Consider the following 22528-nt stretch of genomic DNA (forward strand, 5'->3'; position numbering starts at 1 on the left):
TGATGACGTCTCTAATTCTGAGAAAAACCTTCATTGTTATTAAAACTGATTTGTTATTATAAATTTGATAATTATTAATTGATCACTAATCATCTGCATCGCTTATCAAAACAACTCACTAGTCAAGTCTCATAAGCTTTATTTTGAAGGCCGCAACAGGTCAAAACTAAACACTGTTCATCCTCCGTGAATCTCCACCCGACCGAGGAGCGGGCTGGTGGGGTCCTGGTCAGGGGCTGTGGTCCGGGTCAGGGGTCCGGGTCGGGCTGTGGTCAGGGTCCTGGTCAGGGTCCTGGTCAGGGGTCCTGGTCAGGGGTCCTGGTCAGGGGCTGTGGTCCGGGTCCGGGTCCTGGTCAGGGGTCCGGGTCAGGGGTCCTGGTTGGGGGCTGTGGTCAGGGTGATGGTCAGGGGTCAGGGTCAGGGGTCAAGGGCTGTGGTCAGGTTCAGGGGTCCTGTAGGAGGAGCTGGAAGATGATGCTGGGGAGAAGAACATCTGGAGCCTCCTGAATGAAAACACTGTTCAGATTAAGCCAGATGTTTCCAACCTTGACCTCTGGGCCTGGTTCTCTGATCCAGATGTGAAGCTGTCAGCTGGTTGTTCAGTGTCTAGAGTTTAAACCTCACACTCGACACAGCTTCCTGTCTCCTGACCCCTCCGTGTATCTGACGACCCTTTAAAGAGACTCGAGCCACAGATGGAGAACCAGAGGAGGAAATCACTCAAAGGTCAAAATTATAAAAACGTGGAGGAAGATTTCAAGTATAAAGTTAAAGTATTAACATCAAAGGTTTGTGTTTTAATGTCACAATATTAAATTATTTATGCACTGATGCTGTATTCTTTTTTATTTATATTGTGTACGTGTGTGTTTGTGTGTATATGTGTGTGTATGCGTGTGTTTGTGTTTGTGTTTGTGCGTGTGTTTGTGTCTGTGCGTGTGTGTGTGTGTCTTTAAAGCGGGACTGGGGGGGTCACATGTCTGGCTCCGGTGTCCCCTCCTCCGTGTCTTACCGGTGTGTGTGTGTGTTGTACCGGCCTCCTCCTCCTCCTCCTCCTCGTCCGTGTCCTCTCGGTGTCCCGGTGTGTATATAACAGCTCCGGGATGTCTGCCCGCTGAGCTCCGGGGTGAAGATGCTGCTGCTCGGTCTGGTGCTGCTGCTGCTGCCGGTCTCTGCCGCCGACCTCCCGGGGACGGGTCCGCCGCTCCGGGGGCCGGGGCTCGGCTTCTCTCCGCCGGTACCTGCCTCTGCCTCCGCCCCGCCGCTCCTCCTCCTTATCCCGCAGCCCGGAGCGGAGCACCGGGCTCCCGGTGTCGCCTTGGCCCGATCCGCGGCGGAGGATCCGACCGGCCCCGCGGAGGAGGAGGATGGGGGGCAGCATCATCACGGCGGCGGGTACCGGATGGTCCAGTGGGAGTGGAGCTACGTCCAGACCCCGTTCATCATCGCCATCTGGCTCCTGGTGGCCAGCGTGGCCAAGATCTGTGAGTGCGCGCGCGTGTGTGAGTGTGTGTGTATGTGTGTATGTGTGTGATCTCAAGTGAAACACTGTCACTTTACTCTGGTTCTGGGCTTGATCCTGGTTCTGGTTCTGGTTGTTCTGGTTCTAGTTCTGGTTCTGGGTTTGATCCTGGTGGTTCTTGTTCTCGTTCTTGTTCAGGTTCTGGTTCTGGGTTTGATCCTGGTTCTGGATCTGGTTCTTGTTGTTCTAGTTCTGGTTGTTGTTGTTCTAGTTCTGGTTCTGTTACTTGGTTTGGTCCTGATCCTGATCCTGGTTCTAGTTCTGGTCGTGCTGCTCCACTGGAAACAGAACCACACACCCCTTTTTTTTAAAGTGCATGTACCTGACCATGAATCTGATATGAAACCAAGTGGTCACAGGTCTAATCCAGAGTGAATCCTGTTTCCTCCGTTTACATTGATATGAATCTGCATCGAATTTCAGCTGAAGCCAGAAAACTGAACAACATCAAGTAACATCAACTCTGGAGCTGTCTTCACACATGAACTCTAGAAAACATTTACTGTAGTTTGTGAAGCAGGAGGAGGCGAGGGCGGAGCCTGTAGAGCAACATGGGCGGAGCCTTTGGAGCAGCAGGAGGCGGGACATGATGTATAAACTCTGCTGTGGACAGATCAGTGTTGTTGTTTACATCTCATCCACACCGGGGTCGGCCCTCATCACCAGAAGATCTGGAACCTCCTTGTGTTTCCAAGTGGACGTCTTCATCTTCTACGTGTCCGGCTCCTCTTCTTCATCCTGAGATCTTTGTGTTCTTCAGGTTTCACGTCACGTGTTAGAAACCTCATCCACACGTCCACTCGCTCACTGAGAAGCTTCCACACATCGTCCTAGCGGGTTGAAGGAGAACATGTGAGGAACATGTGAGGAACATGTGAGGAACATGTGAGGAACATGTCAGTTCTTCAGGTCGTGTCTGAAAACAGCTTCTGTCTCTGTCTCCCCATCTTTCATTAAACATTCTGTTCTTCTGCCATGGCTCTGTGGACACACACACACACAGACTCACACACACAGACTCACACACACACACAGTGTCATGTTTCCTGGGCTGCTGGTGACTCACTGTGCTGCAGGACATTAACAAGATATACATGCTGCTCTTTAACGTGATAATGTTACACAAACACACACACACACACACACACACACTTGGCTCTGTTCACTCAGATGAATCCACTTCTCTATCCTCATGTGATGACAACTCAACCTGTCGCACAATTATCTGACGCTCAATGTTTGACTGTTTTCTTCTTGTGAACAGAGACGCACTGTTGATCAACACAAACCAACACACTGTTGTTTGTCTAGACTCAGACCAACACTCAGACTGTGTGGACGAAGGCGACTCTGAGAATCGTCCCTGTCTCCTCCAGATGTTTGTGTCCGGAGCTGAAGGAGAGAGAGAGCACATCTGGAGATGAGCAGCTGTTTGAGAGGAGAGGAGGTTTCAGGTGTTGTTGTGGAACATGCTCCCTGTGCTCGTCTCCTGAGACCGGCTGCTGTGCCTCTGAGACATTAGAGGACTCATTCACTTTCTCCTAACACGTCCACAGGGTTGAGTCTTCTGAATCTGTCAGTTTGTATATTTGTCTTCATCAGTTCTTCAGAGGACGAAGGCCGAGTTTAAATGAGACTCGTAAACATCTAGCAGCTGTAAACTAACACACATGTTGTTTGTGTTAGTTAGTCTGAGCTTCCAGATGTGTATGATCGCACTGATGTGTGTGTGTGTGTGTGTGTTAGAGGGACGAGTCAGGAGAGTCACTTTAATAAAAGTTTGGATCCATATGTTCTGATCTGTGTTTGTCACAAATCAACGAGAAGAGAAACTACACGTTTGATTGGTCGTGGCTCGGAGACGTCCCCTGAGGAGGACGTCCTCCAGGTGTGTCCCATGTGTGTCCTCACAGTGCGTTCACACCTGTATTTAGAACTGCATCCTCAGCTCCTTAGAGCAGCTGCAGAGCCACCTCGTCACCAGCACAATGCATCCTGGGATATGCGGTCCAGAGCAGGATCCAGACGTCATCAGTCTTCAAACATGTCCTCTGCATTGAGACACAGACAGACTGGAACCATGAGTGTGTGTGTCACTTTCTGAAGTCCCCCCCCCTGTCTGAGACTCGCAGCTCATTGGTTCCTACTGAAGTCTTCAGGCCATAATACTCATCTTTTATGTTTTCATGATTATTCTTACGTCTCAGTCGTTTGCCCTCAAAAAGTAAACAGACACTGTGTTTGGGATTATCTTCAGCGGCATATTAATCATAAGTATTTATATGTGTGTGTGTGTGTGTGTGTGTGTGTGTGTGTACCTGTATCTAAATAAACTACAGTGTGTTTTGAATGAAAATCAAATTATATTAGTTTTATCTCTCGTTGTTGAGATGATGAACTTTCAGAGTTTCTGTCCTCGCTGTGCATCTGGTGTGTGGAAGGATCAGTGGTTTGTGTGTCTGTGTGTGTGTGTCTGTGTTTGTGTGTGTGTGTTTGTGTGTGTGTGTTTGTGTGTCTCACACGTTATTTCCTGGTTCTCCTGCAGTGTTCCACTTCTCCCAGCGCTTCACCACCGTGGTTCCAGAGAGCTGCATGCTGATCCTGCTGGGCCTGGTCCTGGGCGGCATCGTCCTCATAGCCAATAAGAAGCAGCTGTATCAGCTGGAGCCCGCCCTCTTCTTCCTCTTCCTCCTGCCGACCATCGTGGGCGACGCCGGGTACTTCATGCCCGCCCGCCTCTTCTTCGACAACCTGGGGGCCATCCTGACGTACGCCGTGGTCGGGACGCTGTGGAACGCCTTCTGCACCGGCTTCTGCCTGTACGCCGCCAAACTGCTGGGGGTCATAGGTCAGTTACAGGGGTCGTAGGGTCAGTAACTGGGGGTCAGAGAGGTTCAGATACCTGGAGACTGTGATATTGATCTGTGATGTCATCCTGTAAGTACGACACGTTCAGGTACCAACAAATAGATTGTGTCTCCTGTTTAAATATATATATATACGTGTGTGTGTGTGTGTCTGTTTGTGTGTGTGTGTGTGTGTGTGTGTGTGCGTGTGCAGATGAGCGTGTGCAGGCCGACCTCATGGACTTCCTCCTGTTCGGAGCGTTGATCTCGGCCGTGGACCCGGTGGCGGTGCTGGCCGTGTTCGAGGAGGTTCACATCAACGACATGCTCTTCATCATCGTGTTCGGAGAGTCACTGCTCAACGACGCCGTCACAGTGGTGAGACACACACACACACATACACACAGACACACACACACACAGACACACAATACAGACACACACACACACACAGAGGGCAGAAGAGGTGAACATATGTAAGAGAGGCTTACTAGATGTGTGTGTGAGTTTGTGTGTGTGTGTGTGTCTGTGTGTGTGTCTGTCGGTCATGTCCACTGAGTTATTTTGATAGTTGTCTATAAACCCATCACTGAAATATAAAAGCAGAATATGGTTTACTGTCACAGACCTGAAGTCAGATCCTCGTCTCGGCAGCGGAGACGTTCTGACTTTTCTTCTGAGTCAAACCTTCCAACACGTTCAGGAATTTTATTGTGAAAAACATCTCGACGCAGAAAGAATTCACCTTGACTCAGTAATGTGAGATTAAAGAGTTCCAGCAGATTAACTCTGCAGCTTTCTAATCCTCCGCAGAACTCAGAGTTTGAGCTAATCCCAGCAACTCTCACCAGCTCAGTGTGGGAAGAAACTCAAACTGTGACCTGCAGGAACAACACGCTACATGTTTCCATGACAGTTCATCATCTGTGCTTGACAGGAAGTGACATCAGTGCAGCTCAGTCACCACCACACACACACTCACTCACACACACACTCACACACACTCTGGTGACGTCACGGCCCTCTCACTGGGAACCAGCTGTAACCTGAGTCCTTCTCTCTGCTGCAGGTTTTATATAAAGTCTACATTTCCTTCGTGGAGGTCGGAGTGGAGAACGTCCAGACGGCAGATTACTTCAAAGGAGTCGGTGAGTTCACAGAGAAGATGAAAGTGTCGTCTTCTCTTCTGGAGCCCACTCATCCTCATCATCTTCATCATCTTCCTCCTGCGCAGCCTCCTTCCTCATCGTCAGTATCGGCGGGACTCTGGTGGGGCTGGTCTTTGCCGTCATCCTGGGTTTCATCACTCGCTTCACTAAGAAGGTCCGCATCATCGAGCCGCTCCTCGTGGTCCTGCTGGTCTACCTGGCCTACCTGACCGCCGAGCTCTTCTCGCTGTCCGCCATCCTGTCGTAAGTCCACCAGAACCAGAGGAGCTCCATGAGCCACACACAGCCTTCACCGGTTGGTCGGCCTTCGATCACATGACCCTCTTCATGAATAAAACAAGCAGCCTCAGCAGCCTGAGTAGAAACAACATGGAGACTCATCACAGTGTCACTGACCCAGTTCTCTTTGCTAACAGCTGCTGCTCAGTTCAGTTCAGTCTTTTACAACCAGACTACTTAGAGTAGATTGATATTAGATTTGGTCCCTGTCCCATCTCCTCTCATATACACACACACACACACACACACACACACACACACACACCAAGAGACACACACAGAGACAGTGTCCCTCTTGTCATCCAATCAGAATGACCTTCTGTGGCATTGGAGCCAATAAATACGTGGAGGCCAACATTTCCCAGAAGTCTCGGACCACGGTCAAGTACACGATGAAGACTCTGGCCAGCATCGCTGAAACCATCATCTTCATCTTCTTGGGGATCTCGGCCGTGGACAAGACCAAGTGGGCCTGGGACACGGGCCTGGTGACCTGCACCCTCATCTTCATCTTCGTCTTCAGAGCCATGGGTCAGTCCCTCCCTCGCCCCCCCGACACTGTGACCTCCGCCCTCTGTCCATCTGTAACCGACCTATGACAACCTCTGATCTCCAGGTGTGATCGGTCAGACCTGGGTCCTCAACCGCTTCCGCCTCGTCCCATTGGACAAGATCGACCAGGTGGTGATGTCGTACGGTGGCCTGCGGGGGGCGGTGGCGTTCGCTCTGGTGGTTCTGCTCGACGGAGAGCGCGTCAAGGCCAAGGACTACTTTGTCGCCACGACGATCGTGGTGGTGTTTTTCACGGTCATGTTCCAGGTGAGAGCTGAGTGTGTGTGTTTGTGTGTGTGTGTGTGTGTGTCTGTTGACGTCTGAAGGTTGTGTGAACGTGCCCTGGTTTCTGATTGGTTTGTGGTGTTGAGGTCATCGTCTGGGTCACACGTTCATTTCCTGTTGTCAGGGCCTGACCATCAAACCTCTGGTGAATTGGCTCAAAGTTCCTCGTTCCACCAGCAGGAAGCCGACCATCAACGAGGAGATCCACGAGAGGGTGAGAGGACACGTCTCTTCTTCTTCTTCTTCTTCTTCTTCTTCTTCTTCTTCTTCTTCGTCTTCCTCTTCAGTCAAAGAGAACCCCCCTGTGCTCCTGTCGTCTCTCTCTCTCCCTCCATCATTCAGATGTTTGATAGATTCAGCTCTGTGGTCACTTCCTGTCATTGATCTGATATCTTGATGATGTCATCCTGTGTCCTCAGGCCTTTGATCACATCCTGACGGCGGTGGAGGACATCGCAGGACTGCAGGGATACCACCACTGGAGAGACAAGTCAGTCCTGAGGACATCCTGAGGACATCATGTCTGTGGTCATGTGTCAGATGGGAGTGGTCACGTGTGTGTGTGTGTGTGTGTGTGTCGTCCTCAGGTGGGAGCAGTTTGATAAGAACTACCTGAGTAAGCTGCTGTTGAAGAAGTCTGTGTACAGGAAGAGCGAGCTGTGGGAGGCGTATCAGAAGATCAACATCCGAGACGCCATCAGCGTCATCGACCAGGTGAGAGCGGCTCGCCACCTCGGTCACACGTGTGGTGAACTCACCTTCACGTGTGACCGGCCACGTCAGAGCCTCAATCAATGTCAACAACGTGTGTGTAGAGAACTGAGGGATTATGGGAGATGTGGCCTTCAAGAGGAGAAACAGGGAAGGCTGATGTGAGGACAGCTTTTATCCTCTGACCTTTGTGTGTGTGTGTGTGTGTGTGTGTGTGTGTTGTGTGTGTGTGTGTGTGTGTGTCTGTGTGTGTGTGTAGGGTGGGAACCTGACCTCAGCCAGACTGTCTCTTCCCTCCATGGCCTCCAGAGCCTCGTTTCCTGAAGTCACCAACGTCACCAACTACCTGTGAGTCCCATGACTGCTGGTGTGTTTGTGTGTGTCTGTCTGTGTGTGTGTGTGTGTGTGTGTGTGTGTGTGTGTGTGTCTGTGCCCAAGGCAGTGGGGGCATCATGGGAAATGTTGTTGAATGTGAATTGTGATTTTGTTTAATTTTAGAAGGACAATATGGTCTGTTCCATATTGGCTCGGTGTTGTGTTGTTTACGTGTTGTTTACTTGTTGTGTGCGTGTTGTTTACTTGTTGTCTGCGTGTTCCAGGCGTGAGAATGGCAGCGGTGTGTGTCTGGACCTCCAGGCGATCGATAACGTCCCCGGAGCCAAAGTGGAGGAGGACTCGGAGACACATCATGTCCTCGCAGGAAACCTGTACAAACCCAGGAGACGGGTAACACACACACACACACACACACACACACACACACACACACACACACACACACACACAGAGTTTCTGTGTTGTTTCCGTGTTGTGTTAGTGGGTTATATGTAGTGTGCTCACTTTGTTGTGTGTCTGTGTTGTGTTGTTCAGTATCAGTCTCACTACAGTCGACACTTCATGCCTCTGGGGGAGAAGGAGCGTCAGGACCGGGAGGTTTTCCAGAGAAACATGAAGAGTCGCATGGAGACGTTCAAGTCCACCAGACACAAGCGACACAAGAAGGAGCGCAGCCTCAAGAAGGTCTAGCTCACACACAGACACACACACAGACACACACACACACACACAGCTGTAGGGGAGCTGACGGGTTCATTCTTCTTCTGACAGCGGCGAGGATCTGACTCCAAAGACGACGGCGGCGACAAACCCAGACGCAACGTCAGCTGGCATGACAAAGGTCAGGCCCAGTGATGGGGGGGGCAGAGCACTCAGGGGCCTCTGTGGGGCCCTTCACCTTCAATACACCTGACCGCCAGCAGGGTATGTGTGTGTGCACTGACGAGTTGTGTGTGTGTTCAGATCCCGTGGTCGTTCCTGTGGAGGAGGAGGAGGACAGAGCAGGACACTCGGACCCGGAGAAGGACGAAGACGTTGGCATCACGTTTGTCGCTCGTCAGGTCGAGACCTCAGGTGAGATCAGTCACATGACCTGTCACATGGTTTATCACCTGTTCTTCAACTGTTCCAGTTTCTCTGTGACGATCACACTGGGGATCAGTGGTTGGATACAGGAGCAGTTTAGACTCTAACCCTCAGTGTCTCCTCCCTCAGTCCCAGCAGATGTGGACGGGGCTCAGAGTCCCACCGCCCCCCCCCTCACCCATCAGCGGAGGCAGCCAGTTACCGTGGAAGGGTGGTGTGGGCTCCACCCCCCCCTGTGTGTCTGTGGAGGCCACAAAGGTCATCCCCGTCGACCTCCAGCAGGCCTGGAACCAGAGCATCTCCTCCTTGGAGAGCATCTCCTCGCCACCGGCCCCTGTCGAGCCCGTCCACCCCCGCGTGATCGCCCTCTCCAGACTGGGAGGGCCCCGCCCGGCCTCCTACACCCCACCCAGCAGTCTCTGGAGCAGCACCTCCTCCATCGGACCGCAGGTGTCACAGGGCTCCTTCCTCTTCTCAGAGAAGAAGAAAAAGAAGGAGGAGGAAGAGGAGGAGGAGGAGTCGGCGGCAGCGCAGGAGTTGCAGCCGCTCATGTCATCTCTGAGGCCCCCCGGGTCCCTGCCCCCACCACCACCTCCTCCAGGCTCCGCCCCTGGCGCAGGGGGGAGGAGGAACCCCTGTGTCTACCTGAGAAGCCTGGTGTCAGCGCCCCCCGCAGGCAGCAGCGAGCCACACAGCCGAGGCCCCACCCAGCTGTAACGCACACGAATGCCAGGTCGTCAAATCAGAAACCAGCTCGCCCTGTCAGTTCTCACTAAGGTCCCTCACACATGAATGTAGCAGCTCAAGTTTCACTAAAGTTAAAGTCCACCTGAAGTCAAGCTGTGGATTTACTTTGTTAAAGGAAATAAAGGTTAATTCGCCCCCCCACTCACACAGAAGTGAACAGGAGGGGGGGGGGGGAGGTCGCCAGTGATACATTTGCGTTTATTTGACTTTGCCCTTATTCTGATATGATAATCATCCGTCCAATCACAGCCTCCGCTCCGCCCACTTGGTTCAGAGATGTTTAATCGTCTGAGCTCGTTCACGTCACCAGCCACTCACGTGACAGGTCACATGACCTGATCAATACGTGTTCCAGGTTGAATCCTGTGACTCTGTGTTCACTGTTCAGTTTTATCTTTCTGGTGAAACCAACATTCTGATATTTTTACATCTAAATTTCTGTCTTTTCTCTTCCTGTAAAACACTGTTCGATGACTCATCATTCACTCACGACCGTTCACTCATTCTGCGTCCAATCAGAAAGCTGCCTGGAATTTATAACTTCCTCCCTGTGACTATAAATTCAGGACCTACACTTTCCCATTCATCGCTTAAATCCTCCAGAGTAGGTGAAGGTGGCGAGTCACAGAGTCACTGGGTCACATGACTCGTTTCTGTCTCTTCCTCATCTGTTCATTCAGTTTATTGTGATGTTGTGTTTTCGTCACACTTCCTGTTCGTAGGACACGACAAGACGTTTAATGACAGGAAGTGATATATATACTTATACGTGAACATCTCTGCTGATGTTCATGATGAGAGCAATTCAACTTCAAATATTTTTAATATTCCATTTATAGTGAATCATCCTAAAGTGTTGCTGCCGCTTTTTAGAAAAACCTGTGAAGTATTGATCATCTGCAGATAATCAGTCTTTTTAACCCTGGACCAGTTCACATGCTGAGGGACAAAGACTCATGTTGTAATAAAGTGTAACTGTCCTGTCTGAGTGAAGAAGTGTGTGCACAGCGCCACCTGCAGTTGGACTCCCTCAGGGGACAGACGTGTTTCGAACCCTCATCTCTGTCGTTTGTAAAGATCGACTGAGTCGCTTGTTTTCAAAGACCAAAGTGTAAAAGCTTCATGAACATGTAGACAGCGTGTGTCTGTCCATAACTGCCTTACTCTGTGTCGCTGTGTGTGTGTGTGTGTGGGTGTGGGGGGGTTCATCATTCACCAGCAGAATGTTTTCACACTGAATCTGAAGTTTGTGTGTCTTGTTTTGCCAAAGAATCAGTTTGTGTTAAAGCTTCTGTCGCACAAAGTCCAGCAGCTGCTGCAGCAACTCAACTTAACACGACATCAAACAACACAACATGAAATAACGATACAACACCACAGCATCTCACAACACTGCTGTTCAACTGCTGTTCATACCCATATCAGCATGGACCACAGGAGGATACACACACACAGCTGCACTCGTCTTAATGTAGACGAGTACTCACTTCCATGTGACCTGAACACAACACAAGGAACCAGCTGCAGATCAATAATCCCTGTGAACAAATTAAAGGATCAGATTAAAGTGAACACTACAGATTTCACTCCTTAGATTCCACCAGCAGGTCTCATGGTGCCCCAGGCGTTCAGACGTCCAGCTCCCTGAACGCCTCACGCTGCAGCAGCTGCTGGAGTCGCCTCCCAGTGACTGAAGTGAGAGGAACGTGCTGCTGCTTCTAGAAAAGGCCTTTACACTGAAAACATACTTGACCAGGGGCTGACAGAAGGAACCTGAACGCATCACGGAGTGTTGGTTCCAGCGCTCGGCCTCAGATTCTCACGTCCTCGAGTCCTTGAGTCTCATCTGTGATTCGTTGTCTCCAAATTCAAATGAAAACTGTTTGTGTCAGAATGTTGGCGTCAATAAATGTGAGCTGTATTTTTCTGAGCAAACTCGTCTTCACTGAGTCTGAGACAAATGAATGAAACTTAAATATGGTGGAGACGCATGTTAAACAAGTGTCGAGGTGACATGTATTTTGAATTGATATTTGATTTTGTGTCGGTGTTGAGGAATCCACCAGTTATTTTAAATCAGGACTGAATCACCACTCAGCTACAGATGTTAATTTAAAATCATAATTAATGTTTTGATCTAAACAACATTTGTGTTGATGTCAGACAGATGTGGACAACCTGACTCAGCTGATGAAGTGACTGTTTATTGACCTGTTGCATTGTGGGAGCATGTGAGGTTTTAGAACGGCACAAGTTCAGGAATTAAATGTCTGGTTCATTTTCCCCATGTCATTTCAGACGTCGAAGGTTCCAGACTGTGCGTAATATTTAAAGAAACTACAAGTCCCATAAACCACCATGAATGATCCTTTCACACGATTCCGGCTGCTTCTTCTTGAACTAGTGTTGTGTTATATTGTTGTGTGTGTATAGTGTTTCATAGTGTGTATAGTGTAGTAACACAATGTCGAGGTAAACATCAACATGACAACAGCTTGCTCCAGCAGTCACAGGTGTTGCACCTGAGGATTGTGGGTAGTGTAGTTTACCTCAGAGGGTTAAAATATTATGAATGATGTTTAAAACCTCTGGAACTGCTGCGCTGTGACCATGAGCCTGCCTCTGATTGGCGCAGCTTCAGGAATGGGGAGTGATGATTGGTTACAGATGGGGGAGTTATGACGCTAAGCCAATCAGAGGCAGGGTAAGAGCGGGTGAACTCTACCTATTGGAGGGAAGTTCAGCCTGATCTGTAACAACAGGAGGCGCCGACCGAGGCTCCGAACACCTGCAGCTGACCTGCCGGTGAACTCCCGGTGAACTCCCGGTGAACTCCCGGTGAAAGTGAGTGGAACCAGTGAAACGCATTAAAACGGATTTTTAATCTTCGATGATGTGAATCCTTAAGATGGAGGAGTGAACAGATGGCTGCTAGCATGTTAGCTTAGCCTGCTCCGCTCATTCATCTGGCGCAGCTAACTAATTAGCATGTTCGGCTATCTGTGGTGTTAGCACAGCTCAGTTTAACGTCTGCTGTTGCTAGTTAGCATGTTAGCAGCAGGCAGTTACAGTAAGTTAGCTGATGGAGGCTGCTAGTTGACCGTAAGTTAGCAGATGGAGGCTGCTAGTTGAGAATAAGCTAGTAGATGGAGGCTGCTAGTTGACACTAAGTTAGTTGATGGAGGCTGCTAGTTGACACTAAGTTAGCTGGTGGAGGCTGCTAGTTGACAGTAAGTTAGCTGATGGAGGCTGATAGTTGACACTAAGTTAGTTGATGGAGGCTGCTAGTTTACAGTAAGTTAGCTGGTGGAGGCTGCTAGTTGACAGTAAGTTAGTTGATGGAGGCTGCTAGTTGACACTAAGTTAGCTGGTGGAGGCTGCTAGTTGACAGTAAGTTAGCTGATGGAGGCTGATAGTTGACACTAAGTTAGCTGATGGAGGCTGGTAGTTTACAGTACGTTAATTGATGGAGGCTGCTAGTTGACACTAAGTTAGCTGATGGAGGCTGCTAGTTGACACTAAGTTAGCTGATGGAGGCTGCTAGGTTACAGTACGTTAATTGATGGAGGCTGCTAGTTGACAGTAAGTTAGTTGATGGAGGCTGCTAGTTGACAGTAAGTTACCATAGAACCTCTGGCCGGTGGTCACATTCAAACACAAAGATCCAAGAGCCTTTAACCATTTATTAATGGTGAGGTTGATGAAGTGATGGAGGAAGGATGGTTTAATGATTTCTGTTCAATGAACAAAATACAACTCAATATCTTTCAATGCCAAAACAATAAAAAACAACAACAAAAGTGCAGGCGGTTGTTTACATATTAATGCATCCTTTAGGTTAAAGGTTCAGTGTGTAGAATCTAGTGACATCTAGTGGTGAAGTGTCATGTTGCAGGCTGAACACCCCTCACCTCATCCTCCCCCCTCCTAACAGGAAATAGAACTGGGGGTAACCTTCAGTTTTCATAAATACTCAAAGCGTTGAGTTTGACCAGTCTGGGCTACTACAGGAAACATGGCGGCCTCCATAGAGAGGACCCCCCCCCCCCCCGATGTACACATTTTACCAAATATATACAATTTAGATATAAAGATCATTATGTTCAAAGTGTTCATGTTAGAGAACATTAACACAGAAGCTGATGAACCACTGGAACATATTGTGTGATCTACCTCCTGCTGTGGCTGTTTTCTTACTGACACAGTATTGTGCCCTGGGGGGTGAATTTCAGCTCACGCAGTAAAACTGTCTGCTTGTGTTTGTGAGTCTCCCCTGCAGCTACATGTTGTGTAACAGTGCGTGTCCTGAACTGTGCACATTCTGTAGAGTGTGTAAAGGAGTAAGAACATGCTCTGTAATAACACTGAGCAGCTCATTAGTCTCTGTGCTCAGGTGGTTCAAGGTGATGGATCACTGTGGAGGTTACTGGGAATCTCCTGCTGTAAATCAAATATTCTTTCCATCATCAAAACACAGTTAATAATATTAATGATCCATCAAACACTCGCTGGTTCATTGTCACATGACAGACGGAATATCTGTCGGTTTTGGAAACTGGTCATTTTATTAATAATAATTTCAAACGTTGAGACTCAGTTTTACCTCCAGAAATAATTATTCGATTAATAAATAAACGATCATGATCTGGATAAATGTTGGTTCATTGTTTCCTCTGCTGATGGAAATAAGTTATTAGCATTGAATCTTTTTACCTCATCATTTGGAGAATTCAAACATCTCTCACTAAGGAGGCTGAAGAAATACCTCCAGGTCATTTCACTAATTCTGAAACCTCCTGAGCAAAATGGACTATTGGACTGCACCCGAAGGTTCAGACCATTGTCCAGCACAGTGTACCGCTGCTGTGGACCAGCAGGGGGCAGTACCAGGCCTGTTTCTGCTTAGATTAAACAGAATCACATTCAGTTACAGTGAACCAACAGAGCTCTACCTCCTGTGTCCTCTGGTTTCATGTTGAGATGTTGAGTGGACTGTTCATGAAGAAGCAGTTTGAGTCGAGTTAAATCAAATGTGAAAGTGATGTCTCTTGTTTTTTAGCATGTTGTCTCAGTGATGTCATCACAGCGTGTTACTTCTCTGTGTGACATCACAGATTATTGTTGTTTGTTTAATGTATTTTTCGGCCTTTTATTATTTTATTTGGAGAGAGACAGAGAGCAAGCTGGGAAGGGGGGGGGGATAGAGAGCAAGCTGTGAAGGGGGGCAGACAGAGAGCGGGGGAAGACATGCAGCACAGGGCCGCAGGTCGGAATCCAACCCAGGCCCCTACGGGTGGGGCACAGCCCTGATGGGGCGGCAGTGACAGATTCGCCTGGTGGTCGTTTGCATTAGTCTGTTCCTGTGTGGACCTGTCTGATAAATACACACTGTTGAACTGTGCTGTTGAAACAGTCGTTTGTTTTCTCCACAGCAGAGTTGATCATCACATGCACTGATCTTCAGTTCCTCTATGAACACACTGACTGAAGCTCTCACTGTTTTCTCTACAGCTTCATGTTGTTCAGAGCTTTAGATCCAAACTACAGCTTCATGCTCAGTTTTCGATGTGATGTAAAGAGCAGCTGTCTTCAGACTCGTCACACATCTGTTTCTCAGCAGCTGCTCTCAGATCTGTGGCTCCTCTCACTACTCAGCTGCTGTTGTAGCTCAGAGTTGATCCTCATCAGACTCTGAACCTAGTGAAAGCACATACCAGCACCTTGTGTGTGTATGTGGCGGGGGGGGGGGGGGTACTGTGGGGCTGCAGTTCTGCTGTGTCAGACACTGTAGAACTGTTGTGTCCACTGTTTCTTACAGTAACTTGTTTAAACTTGTACTTGCACCATCTGTTTTTATGTCTGACTTTGTAAACGTATTTTATGAAAGGTAGTTTATCAATAAAGTTTATTGTTACTCATTTCATCACTGCTCGTGTGCAGACTCTTTGTACTGTTGACTGTCGTAGACCTGTTTGTCTGGTTGATGTTCCTGGTTTAAATCATGATGATGTGTTAATTTGTTTTATCGCCTGAGAACCACATAAATGTTCTTAATATCTGTGGCCGCTGTCTGTCATTTACTGTTTAATTAGCGGAATACTAATAACTGTTTCCATAATTAGTTCCTCATTAGATAATTGTGTACAGCTTTGTGATATTTTTGTTTCCACAGAGCAGGACTGTGGCTCGGCCTCTGGTTCCTGGAACTACAGGTCTGGACTTGAGTCATCGTCTCTGAGCAGAGGAGCAGAGAAGGTAAGAGATGTTTGTCTGCTGCAGGTCGGGGAGGTCACTTGTCTCTGGCTCTAAATAGATGTAATTGATTGGTTATCAGCAGCTTCACCTGAGCCAGGTGTTTGAACTAGTTACTGATGGACAGCAGAGGAAACAAGGGGGGGGGGGGGGGACTGTCTCCTCCTGCTCTGTGACCTCATCAACATGTTGACAGACTGTGACAGTGTTGATGTAATGATCAGCTCCGAGTAACACTGACACAACCTCACAAGAACTGGTCATCAAATCATTAATAAGATCAAACTTATTGAAACCAAACTTAAATTGTTCTTGTTTGTCCAAGTCCCATCTGTCAACATGGAGGAGGCTGGGTTTAAGGCCCCGTACACACCTGGTGTCAACATGTGGTTGTTGTGTTCCGATCACAGGTGGATAGCTCTGAGTACAGGTGTGTACTGGGAGTATGATCTATACTATAGTCAACCACCAGGGTGTCTAGAGGAGGTGTCATGTGGTCCATCTTTATTTACAGTCTAGGCTGATGACGATTCCTCATTCTACAGAATCAACTGTAGTCCCGTCATTTATAGAATATTACTCATTACTTTTACCAAAGAGTATTTCTGTTGCTGATTGATTGGAATAAATGTTTAATAGTTCAGACGACGAATTGCCTCTGAATATATATAGAACCACTGTTTTTAATAATCAAAGCTCTAAACGGGGGAATCAATCAATCAATCAATCAATCAATCAATCAATCAATCAATCAATCAATCAATCAATCAATCAATCAATCAAATTCAATCAAATCATCAATCACTTGATTTGCAAGATTGTGAAAGAGATGAAAAGTTAAATAGGTAAGTATAATCAAAGTATAGAGCAGTCAAGTGTAGATGTATAAATAAAGCTATTTTCGGAGTCTGATTTAAAAATATTCCCGGCTCTGCAGCTCTGTGTCCGTCCAGCTGGGAGGTCCTGGTCTTTCTTTGGAGGCTAAGCGGCCGGCCCCCGGACCAGCCGGCCAAGAATGAAACTATTCTGTGGGGGCTTAGCTCCAGGCCTGTCCCTGCTTCTCATTGGCTGTGAGCAGATTGTTCTCTGAGCTGGAAAACCCTCTCACATTCTTCTGTGATGAGCCGTGGCTGCCGGCCTGTCAGTCCCAACCCCGAGCTGTACTTTTCCACCGGAGCACAGAGATGTGCTGTTTTATAGATGTGCTGTCATCCTGTTCTCACACCCCCGAGATCACACAGCAACAGTAATTACACAGAACGACGCACAGGACGGCCCAGCAAAGCATGCTGGGTAATCACCGCTACGTGTGACTGCGTGCCGGACGCCCACTCGTCAAACTGCACAGACGTAATCAAAGAAGTTTTTACTCACAATAAACAACATGCAAACAAATGTTAAGATTCACAGAACTACAAAGGCCTCATAGGTCACATCTGGACGAGCGCTGTGAAGGACGCTGGGCAGGAGACGTTCATCTGCAGAAACCACAGACTGAAAATAAAGATGGACGACACGTCTCCACTTCCTCCCACTGTCCAGATAACGAAGCCAAATAACAAAGATACGAAAGCTGCCATTTAGTCCTGATGATGTCATTTGGACTCAGAGTCTGTAGTAGTGATCGTGTAGCCATGGTATCAAAGTCCCGCCCATACATGCACTTGACCAATCGTGAGTCGGTCTCAGCTGTCAATCATGACTTCACAGCTTATTCATATATAATCAGACAAAACTTTTAGTATTTTTTAATATGTTCTTTGATTTCTTTGATATCCCATCTGTTAAAATGTCGGCGGCTGGGTGTATGACCTATACCGCAGACAGCCACCAGGGGGCATTCCAGAGGACTCGGCTTAAGGCCAATTTATGCCTCTCCGTTTTGACGGACACAGACAGATAGGACCGCCTTCTTTGCCGTGGAACCTCCTCTGGGGCTCCACGGAGAGCTTTTCGTGCAGCTCTGATTTTTCTAACTACACGTCGGCATGGCGGAGAGCCTACGGATAGCACTTGGCTATGATTGGTCCACTAACGACAGCATTTCGGAACGACATCATTTCCGGACCTCAAACTTCCAGTTTCATTTCCTATATCACAATAAACCCAAACACAACTACGATTCTACGATTAATGTGATAAGTGTGTTAAGCCAGCGGAGTTGTCCGGCTGACGGTGGCTGGTTAGAGCCCTGACTGCATGTGTGTACGATCACATACGGTTATAACGAACTTTCATAACGGCGCTAGCGTCCTAGCCACCATGCTATCTGCGGTGGTAACTGTGATAAAACATGCTGTCACAACTTTAATTCCACGGCTATCATGAGACTGTTTCTCAAACACCGACAGGTTAGAAGCAAACACTTGGTAGTAGTTAGTATCGGTAGTCCCTGCTGACTGTGTGTGGAAGCTGGGGGGGGGAAGCTAGCTGCCTCCGTGTAGCTTCAAGCTGTGGAATTAGCAACGCAGTTCGGAAACAAGACCAGGGAACCGCTGCGCTAAGAAACGATAACATAAACAATATGACCCGCTGGGTGTCACTTTATTTTATTGAGCTGCCATCGTACACTGTGTGTGTGAAAAGCCGGGAGCAGGTAAATAATGAACGTGGACTTCTTCTGGGAACTCATGAGGTAGGCTTCTCTAAGCTCGTCTTCCGTTGCGCCACCTACTGTTCTGGCGCCCAATTGTTTTCAGCAACGGAGAACTATAAATCAAAAAGTGTCCGTCCGTACGCAACAGACTCGGAGAAGCATACAGAGGCCTTAAGTCATGTTGTTGATCTTTATTAACAGTGTAGTGCAGACATTTATGAAAAGTGTAACTCACGTTTGTTTTCCCCATGTAAGAATCTGTTTGTGTTTAATGAATCAATTAGCTGATGGGTCAGATACAGTTACAGACTTTTTCAATAATTAAAACTCTTATTTGAAATCGACCAATCATTAGAGCCGTAGCTGCACACGACTGAAACGCTTGTAAATTAAACTTTGTTAAACACTGGTTGTAATGGACGTTGAGCTCTCAGCTGTGATAAGATCACGTCACTCATTGATTTTTCAATAAGTGGATATATACTCTCTGGACAATCTGGTTGAGTTTAGGAACAGTCGTATTTTATGGAACCTGAATAATTCAAAGTGAATTGGGATCAGATTTTCAAGTCTTTAAGTGGTGTGACCCTGTTCACCCTCCTGCCCTCGTCCTCCTCTCTACATATTCAGCAGTCATATGAAAGGAGCCTGGTTGGGGACCATAAAAGTCTCAGACAGGTTGAAGTGTTGAGTTCAGGAGCCCCCCCCCCCTCCAGGGAGGCCTGGCAGACACCTCAAAGCGTATGGTTCAATGAGACTCCACAGAGGCCCACTTTAAGGCAGAGCTGATTTTTAAATGTCCCGAGCAGCACAACAGAACAGCAGGACCAAGTATTCACTCACAGCCAGAAGAGGGGGGACGATAGGCGACCATTTTAAAGAGGAAGGGGGAGGAATGGGGGAGATCAGTGACTCTGAGGGAGGAAACAGTAAGAGAGAGAGAGGAGTTTTTACATCTAAATCACTTGTTCCACATTCTGGACTGAGACTCGTGGTTCTTTCCACTGAGTGATCCGGAGCTTCCTGGTTTTCCTGTCCACTGCTGCAGCTCCTCTATTCAGCCTCTGTCTGAAACACTTAGCTTTGCACACTCGCGTTACCTGACTTGACCAGATGCGTTGGCTGCATTTGGTTCATCGCACCACGCAGCTAGTTTGCGTAACTGTTCCTGGTCTCATCATGATGTCATCATGATGTCACCATGATGTAAACACAACTAACATGAGTGTGTGTGTGTGTGTGTGTTTTAAAGCGACGTCTGGTTCTGTTTTGTTGCAGGTTTAACGTCAGTTGATCAGAATCAGACTCAAACCATGTTCCACCTGAAGGACAGTCTACAGGAGACGGTAAGCATTTCACATAACGCATTAAAATAAATGAAAGTCTATTCTGCATTGTTTATTCTGTAGAATATAATGGAACCAGACTGTTCTAGTTGAGTGTAGAAGTCAACTGTTCAGTTACTAATAACCTGGAGTCTTGATGACATCGTCACGTGTCACGTCCACCTTGTGTTCATCTCTCAGTGTAATGGAGACACAGCTGTGTCCCCTGTGTTCCTTATTATTTATTCATTCATTCATTGTCTCCAGAGACACCTCAGTGTCCCCTGTGACCACTGGAGACCCTGAAAGCTCAGAGGTCACTGATGCTGGGAGGAGCACCTGCCACTTAGCGTTAGCAGATACAACAATATCCCACAGGACAGGAGCAGCATCAGTGTGTTCACAGGTTGAATTCAACACACACACTGAAGTTATGAAGCAAAACTCAAACGTCACATTTATGTTCATTGGTTGGTACCAATGAACATAAGTGTAGCCGTATTTTGGTTTGATGGTAAATATTACATATATTATATCAGCTGATGATCTGCTCAGTGACTCATTAAAACCAAAGTAACGGTTAGAAGTTCAGTCTTTCAGATCAGGAAATGAGTCAGCAGTGAAAAAGTTGTCTATGAATCTGAGACGTTAGACACCAGCTAAATATCTCGAAAGAGATTAAAACTCTAAATGTTATTCATATTTTTCTCCACTTCTCATATGAATGTGCATGTGCAGCCCTGCTAACGCCATATGAATGAATCCTGTGTGAAATGCTTCAGCAGGTCACGCTCACTGTACAGGTCTGATGAACAGGACGTCAGGTCGACCCTCACTGTCACAACTAGTGAGTGCAGGAAGGTTTCAGACAGCCACTTCGTCTGGACCGTTATTTCAGTTTTATTTGTTTCATTAGATAAACCCTGGTCCCGATCATCAGCTCTGACTTAGCAGCCTTAGCCTGTGACTGACTGATAAGCAGCTTCTCCACTGATGTCCTCATGATGCTACGATCAGACAAGGGCGCTAGCTAGCTGATCTAGATTACATGTAATGTGATGTAGTCTACCTCACTCGTCAGATAAGTTGGTTTGTTGTTGCGACTCTGCAGGAAATGGTTTCTTCATCTTTCAGTACTTTCCTCTGTTTGATGAAACGTTAGCATTTGTTTAAAGCTTTTAAAGGAACTAAAACTTTGAATTGTGGAATATACTGTCTTCTGATTGGTCAGGCAGAGTTCAGCGTTTTCTCAACACAGGTTTTTTCATTTAACAGTTGTGTCACGAAGGCAACTGTTACTGACATTAAGTACATGTTGCATTCACTTGTTGTCGAGTCGTGACTGATTAGAATTAGTGATGAGATCTAAAACCAAAATGTTCCAGTATAGAATTGTGTGTCTGTATTGTTCTGGTCTCCCATCAACTCTCTGTTGTGGAGGTGTCGTAGATTGCTGCACTATTTAAAGACCTGATGTCCTCTTATTGCTGCCAACACCTAGTGTGTGTGTGTGTGTGGGGGGGGGGGGGGGGTGGCCAGCTGTTTGGGGAACTCAATGAATCTGATAGAATCACATGCTTCTAAAAGAGAGAGAGGGAGAGACACAGAGAAACAAAGAGAGGGGGAGAGAGCAGGGGGTGGAGCTGTGTGTGTCTGAGGGCGTTTATTTTGTTAAGAAGCTCCTGTGTGAACACATGCTGTGTGTTTTCTCTGAGCTGGAGATACACTCAACGGAACTCTACTGATTCTACTGACTGACCTCGGATCAGTTCGGGGTTTGTCCCCATGCACAGTGCGTTGTCCTGGAGTTTGTCGCTGGTGCCGCCTCAGGGTTGGAATACTTTACTTTTGTGCTGAGAGGAGCTGAGAGGGAGTCGCACTCCAGTCGCACAGGGTGAGTTTACCCAGTAACACAACTGAGTGTTGAACTTTCCTGGTCTCAGCTGTGCAGAGGTCTGTGGTTCAGTCTGAGGCTCGGGGACTTCACGGTGTCTCTGCTCATGTTTAATGTGTCCTGGAATTCCTGGAATGTCAGTGAAACGTGTGCGTGTGCTTTACAGGTGGTGCTTTACAGGTGGATGCTGGGACGTGTGTGAGGGAGTGATGAGAACATTGGTGCATATTTCAGATGTTTTTATTTTAGTCATCGCAGTCTGTTTCTCTGTTGAACTGGAGCCAAAACGAACCGTTTCTATTTCATGGGTAAAAAACAACAGGAACGAACCAGGACAGAAAGTGGAAACAGAGACACGAGGAAGAAATGAACCACACTGAGTTTCACAAGAGAGTTAAAGTCTTCAAGTAGAAACATTAGTTTGTGTTTGACATCTGTTCAGTCAGATGTTAGAGCCAAGATGGAGGCAGATCACAGCCCTCTGTATCCCCCCCCCCCCCCCCCCCCCCCCCCCCCCCCCCCACCGTCCCCCCGTAAGAAAGAATCATCCACAGTTCTGAGGTCTCTGTTCAGCTGATCATCACAGCTCAGTAATACCAATGATATTCCATTCATTTAGTCCGTCTTCATGCACGTCTCCTGAGAGTTTACGGATACACACGACCCAGAGCAGTGTAGTTCAAGTGAGATAAGTGAGATAAACAATGGTGGAACTTTTGTAGGATGAACTAGAGGCGTCTAAATAATGGTCCTTGGCACAAACATGTCATTTACGTGGTCGCTCTGTCTTCATCACAACCCCATCTGGACTCTGCGCTGCCCTCAAGTGGATGTCTTGATTAACCATGTCAATGCTGAGGACACATGGGCGTCCAGCGTGTGGGCAGTGACGGCTTCATGGTTTCAAATGGATGCGTCTGTTTTCATA

General features: G+C 47.7%; 2 protein-coding genes across 2 annotated transcripts in view; both read left to right on the forward strand.

Moving 5' to 3' along the window:
- The first annotated feature begins 1132 nt into the window (after positions 1-1132).
- On the forward strand, positions 1133-9503 carry slc9a5 (solute carrier family 9 member A5). Its single transcript, XM_053428005.1, is given in 17 exon segments — positions 1133-1484; positions 4068-4370; positions 4583-4746; positions 5438-5516; positions 5603-5780; positions 6127-6347; positions 6433-6635; positions 6778-6867; positions 7073-7143; positions 7241-7367; positions 7624-7712; positions 7964-8090; positions 8235-8384; positions 8472-8541; positions 8664-8774; positions 8901-8955; positions 8957-9503. Coding segments are annotated over 17 exon segments (2937 nt in total).
- Positions 9504-19694: 10191 nt separating this feature from the next.
- The window catches only part of plekhg4 (pleckstrin homology domain containing, family G (with RhoGef domain) member 4), a 14374-nt gene continuing 11540 nt past the window's right edge, over positions 19695-22528 (forward strand). The window contains exons 1-2 of the mRNA XM_053415503.1: positions 19695-19727; positions 21650-21736. Of these exons, the coding sequence (XP_053271478.1) occupies positions 19695-19727; positions 21650-21736 (120 nt within the window). The remainder of the gene's footprint in view (positions 19728-21649; positions 21737-22528) is intronic.

Source organism: Pleuronectes platessa, chromosome 1 (genome assembly GCF_947347685.1).
Source record: "Pleuronectes platessa chromosome 1, fPlePla1.1, whole genome shotgun sequence".
Classification (NCBI taxonomy): domain Eukaryota; kingdom Metazoa; phylum Chordata; class Actinopteri; order Pleuronectiformes; family Pleuronectidae; genus Pleuronectes; species Pleuronectes platessa.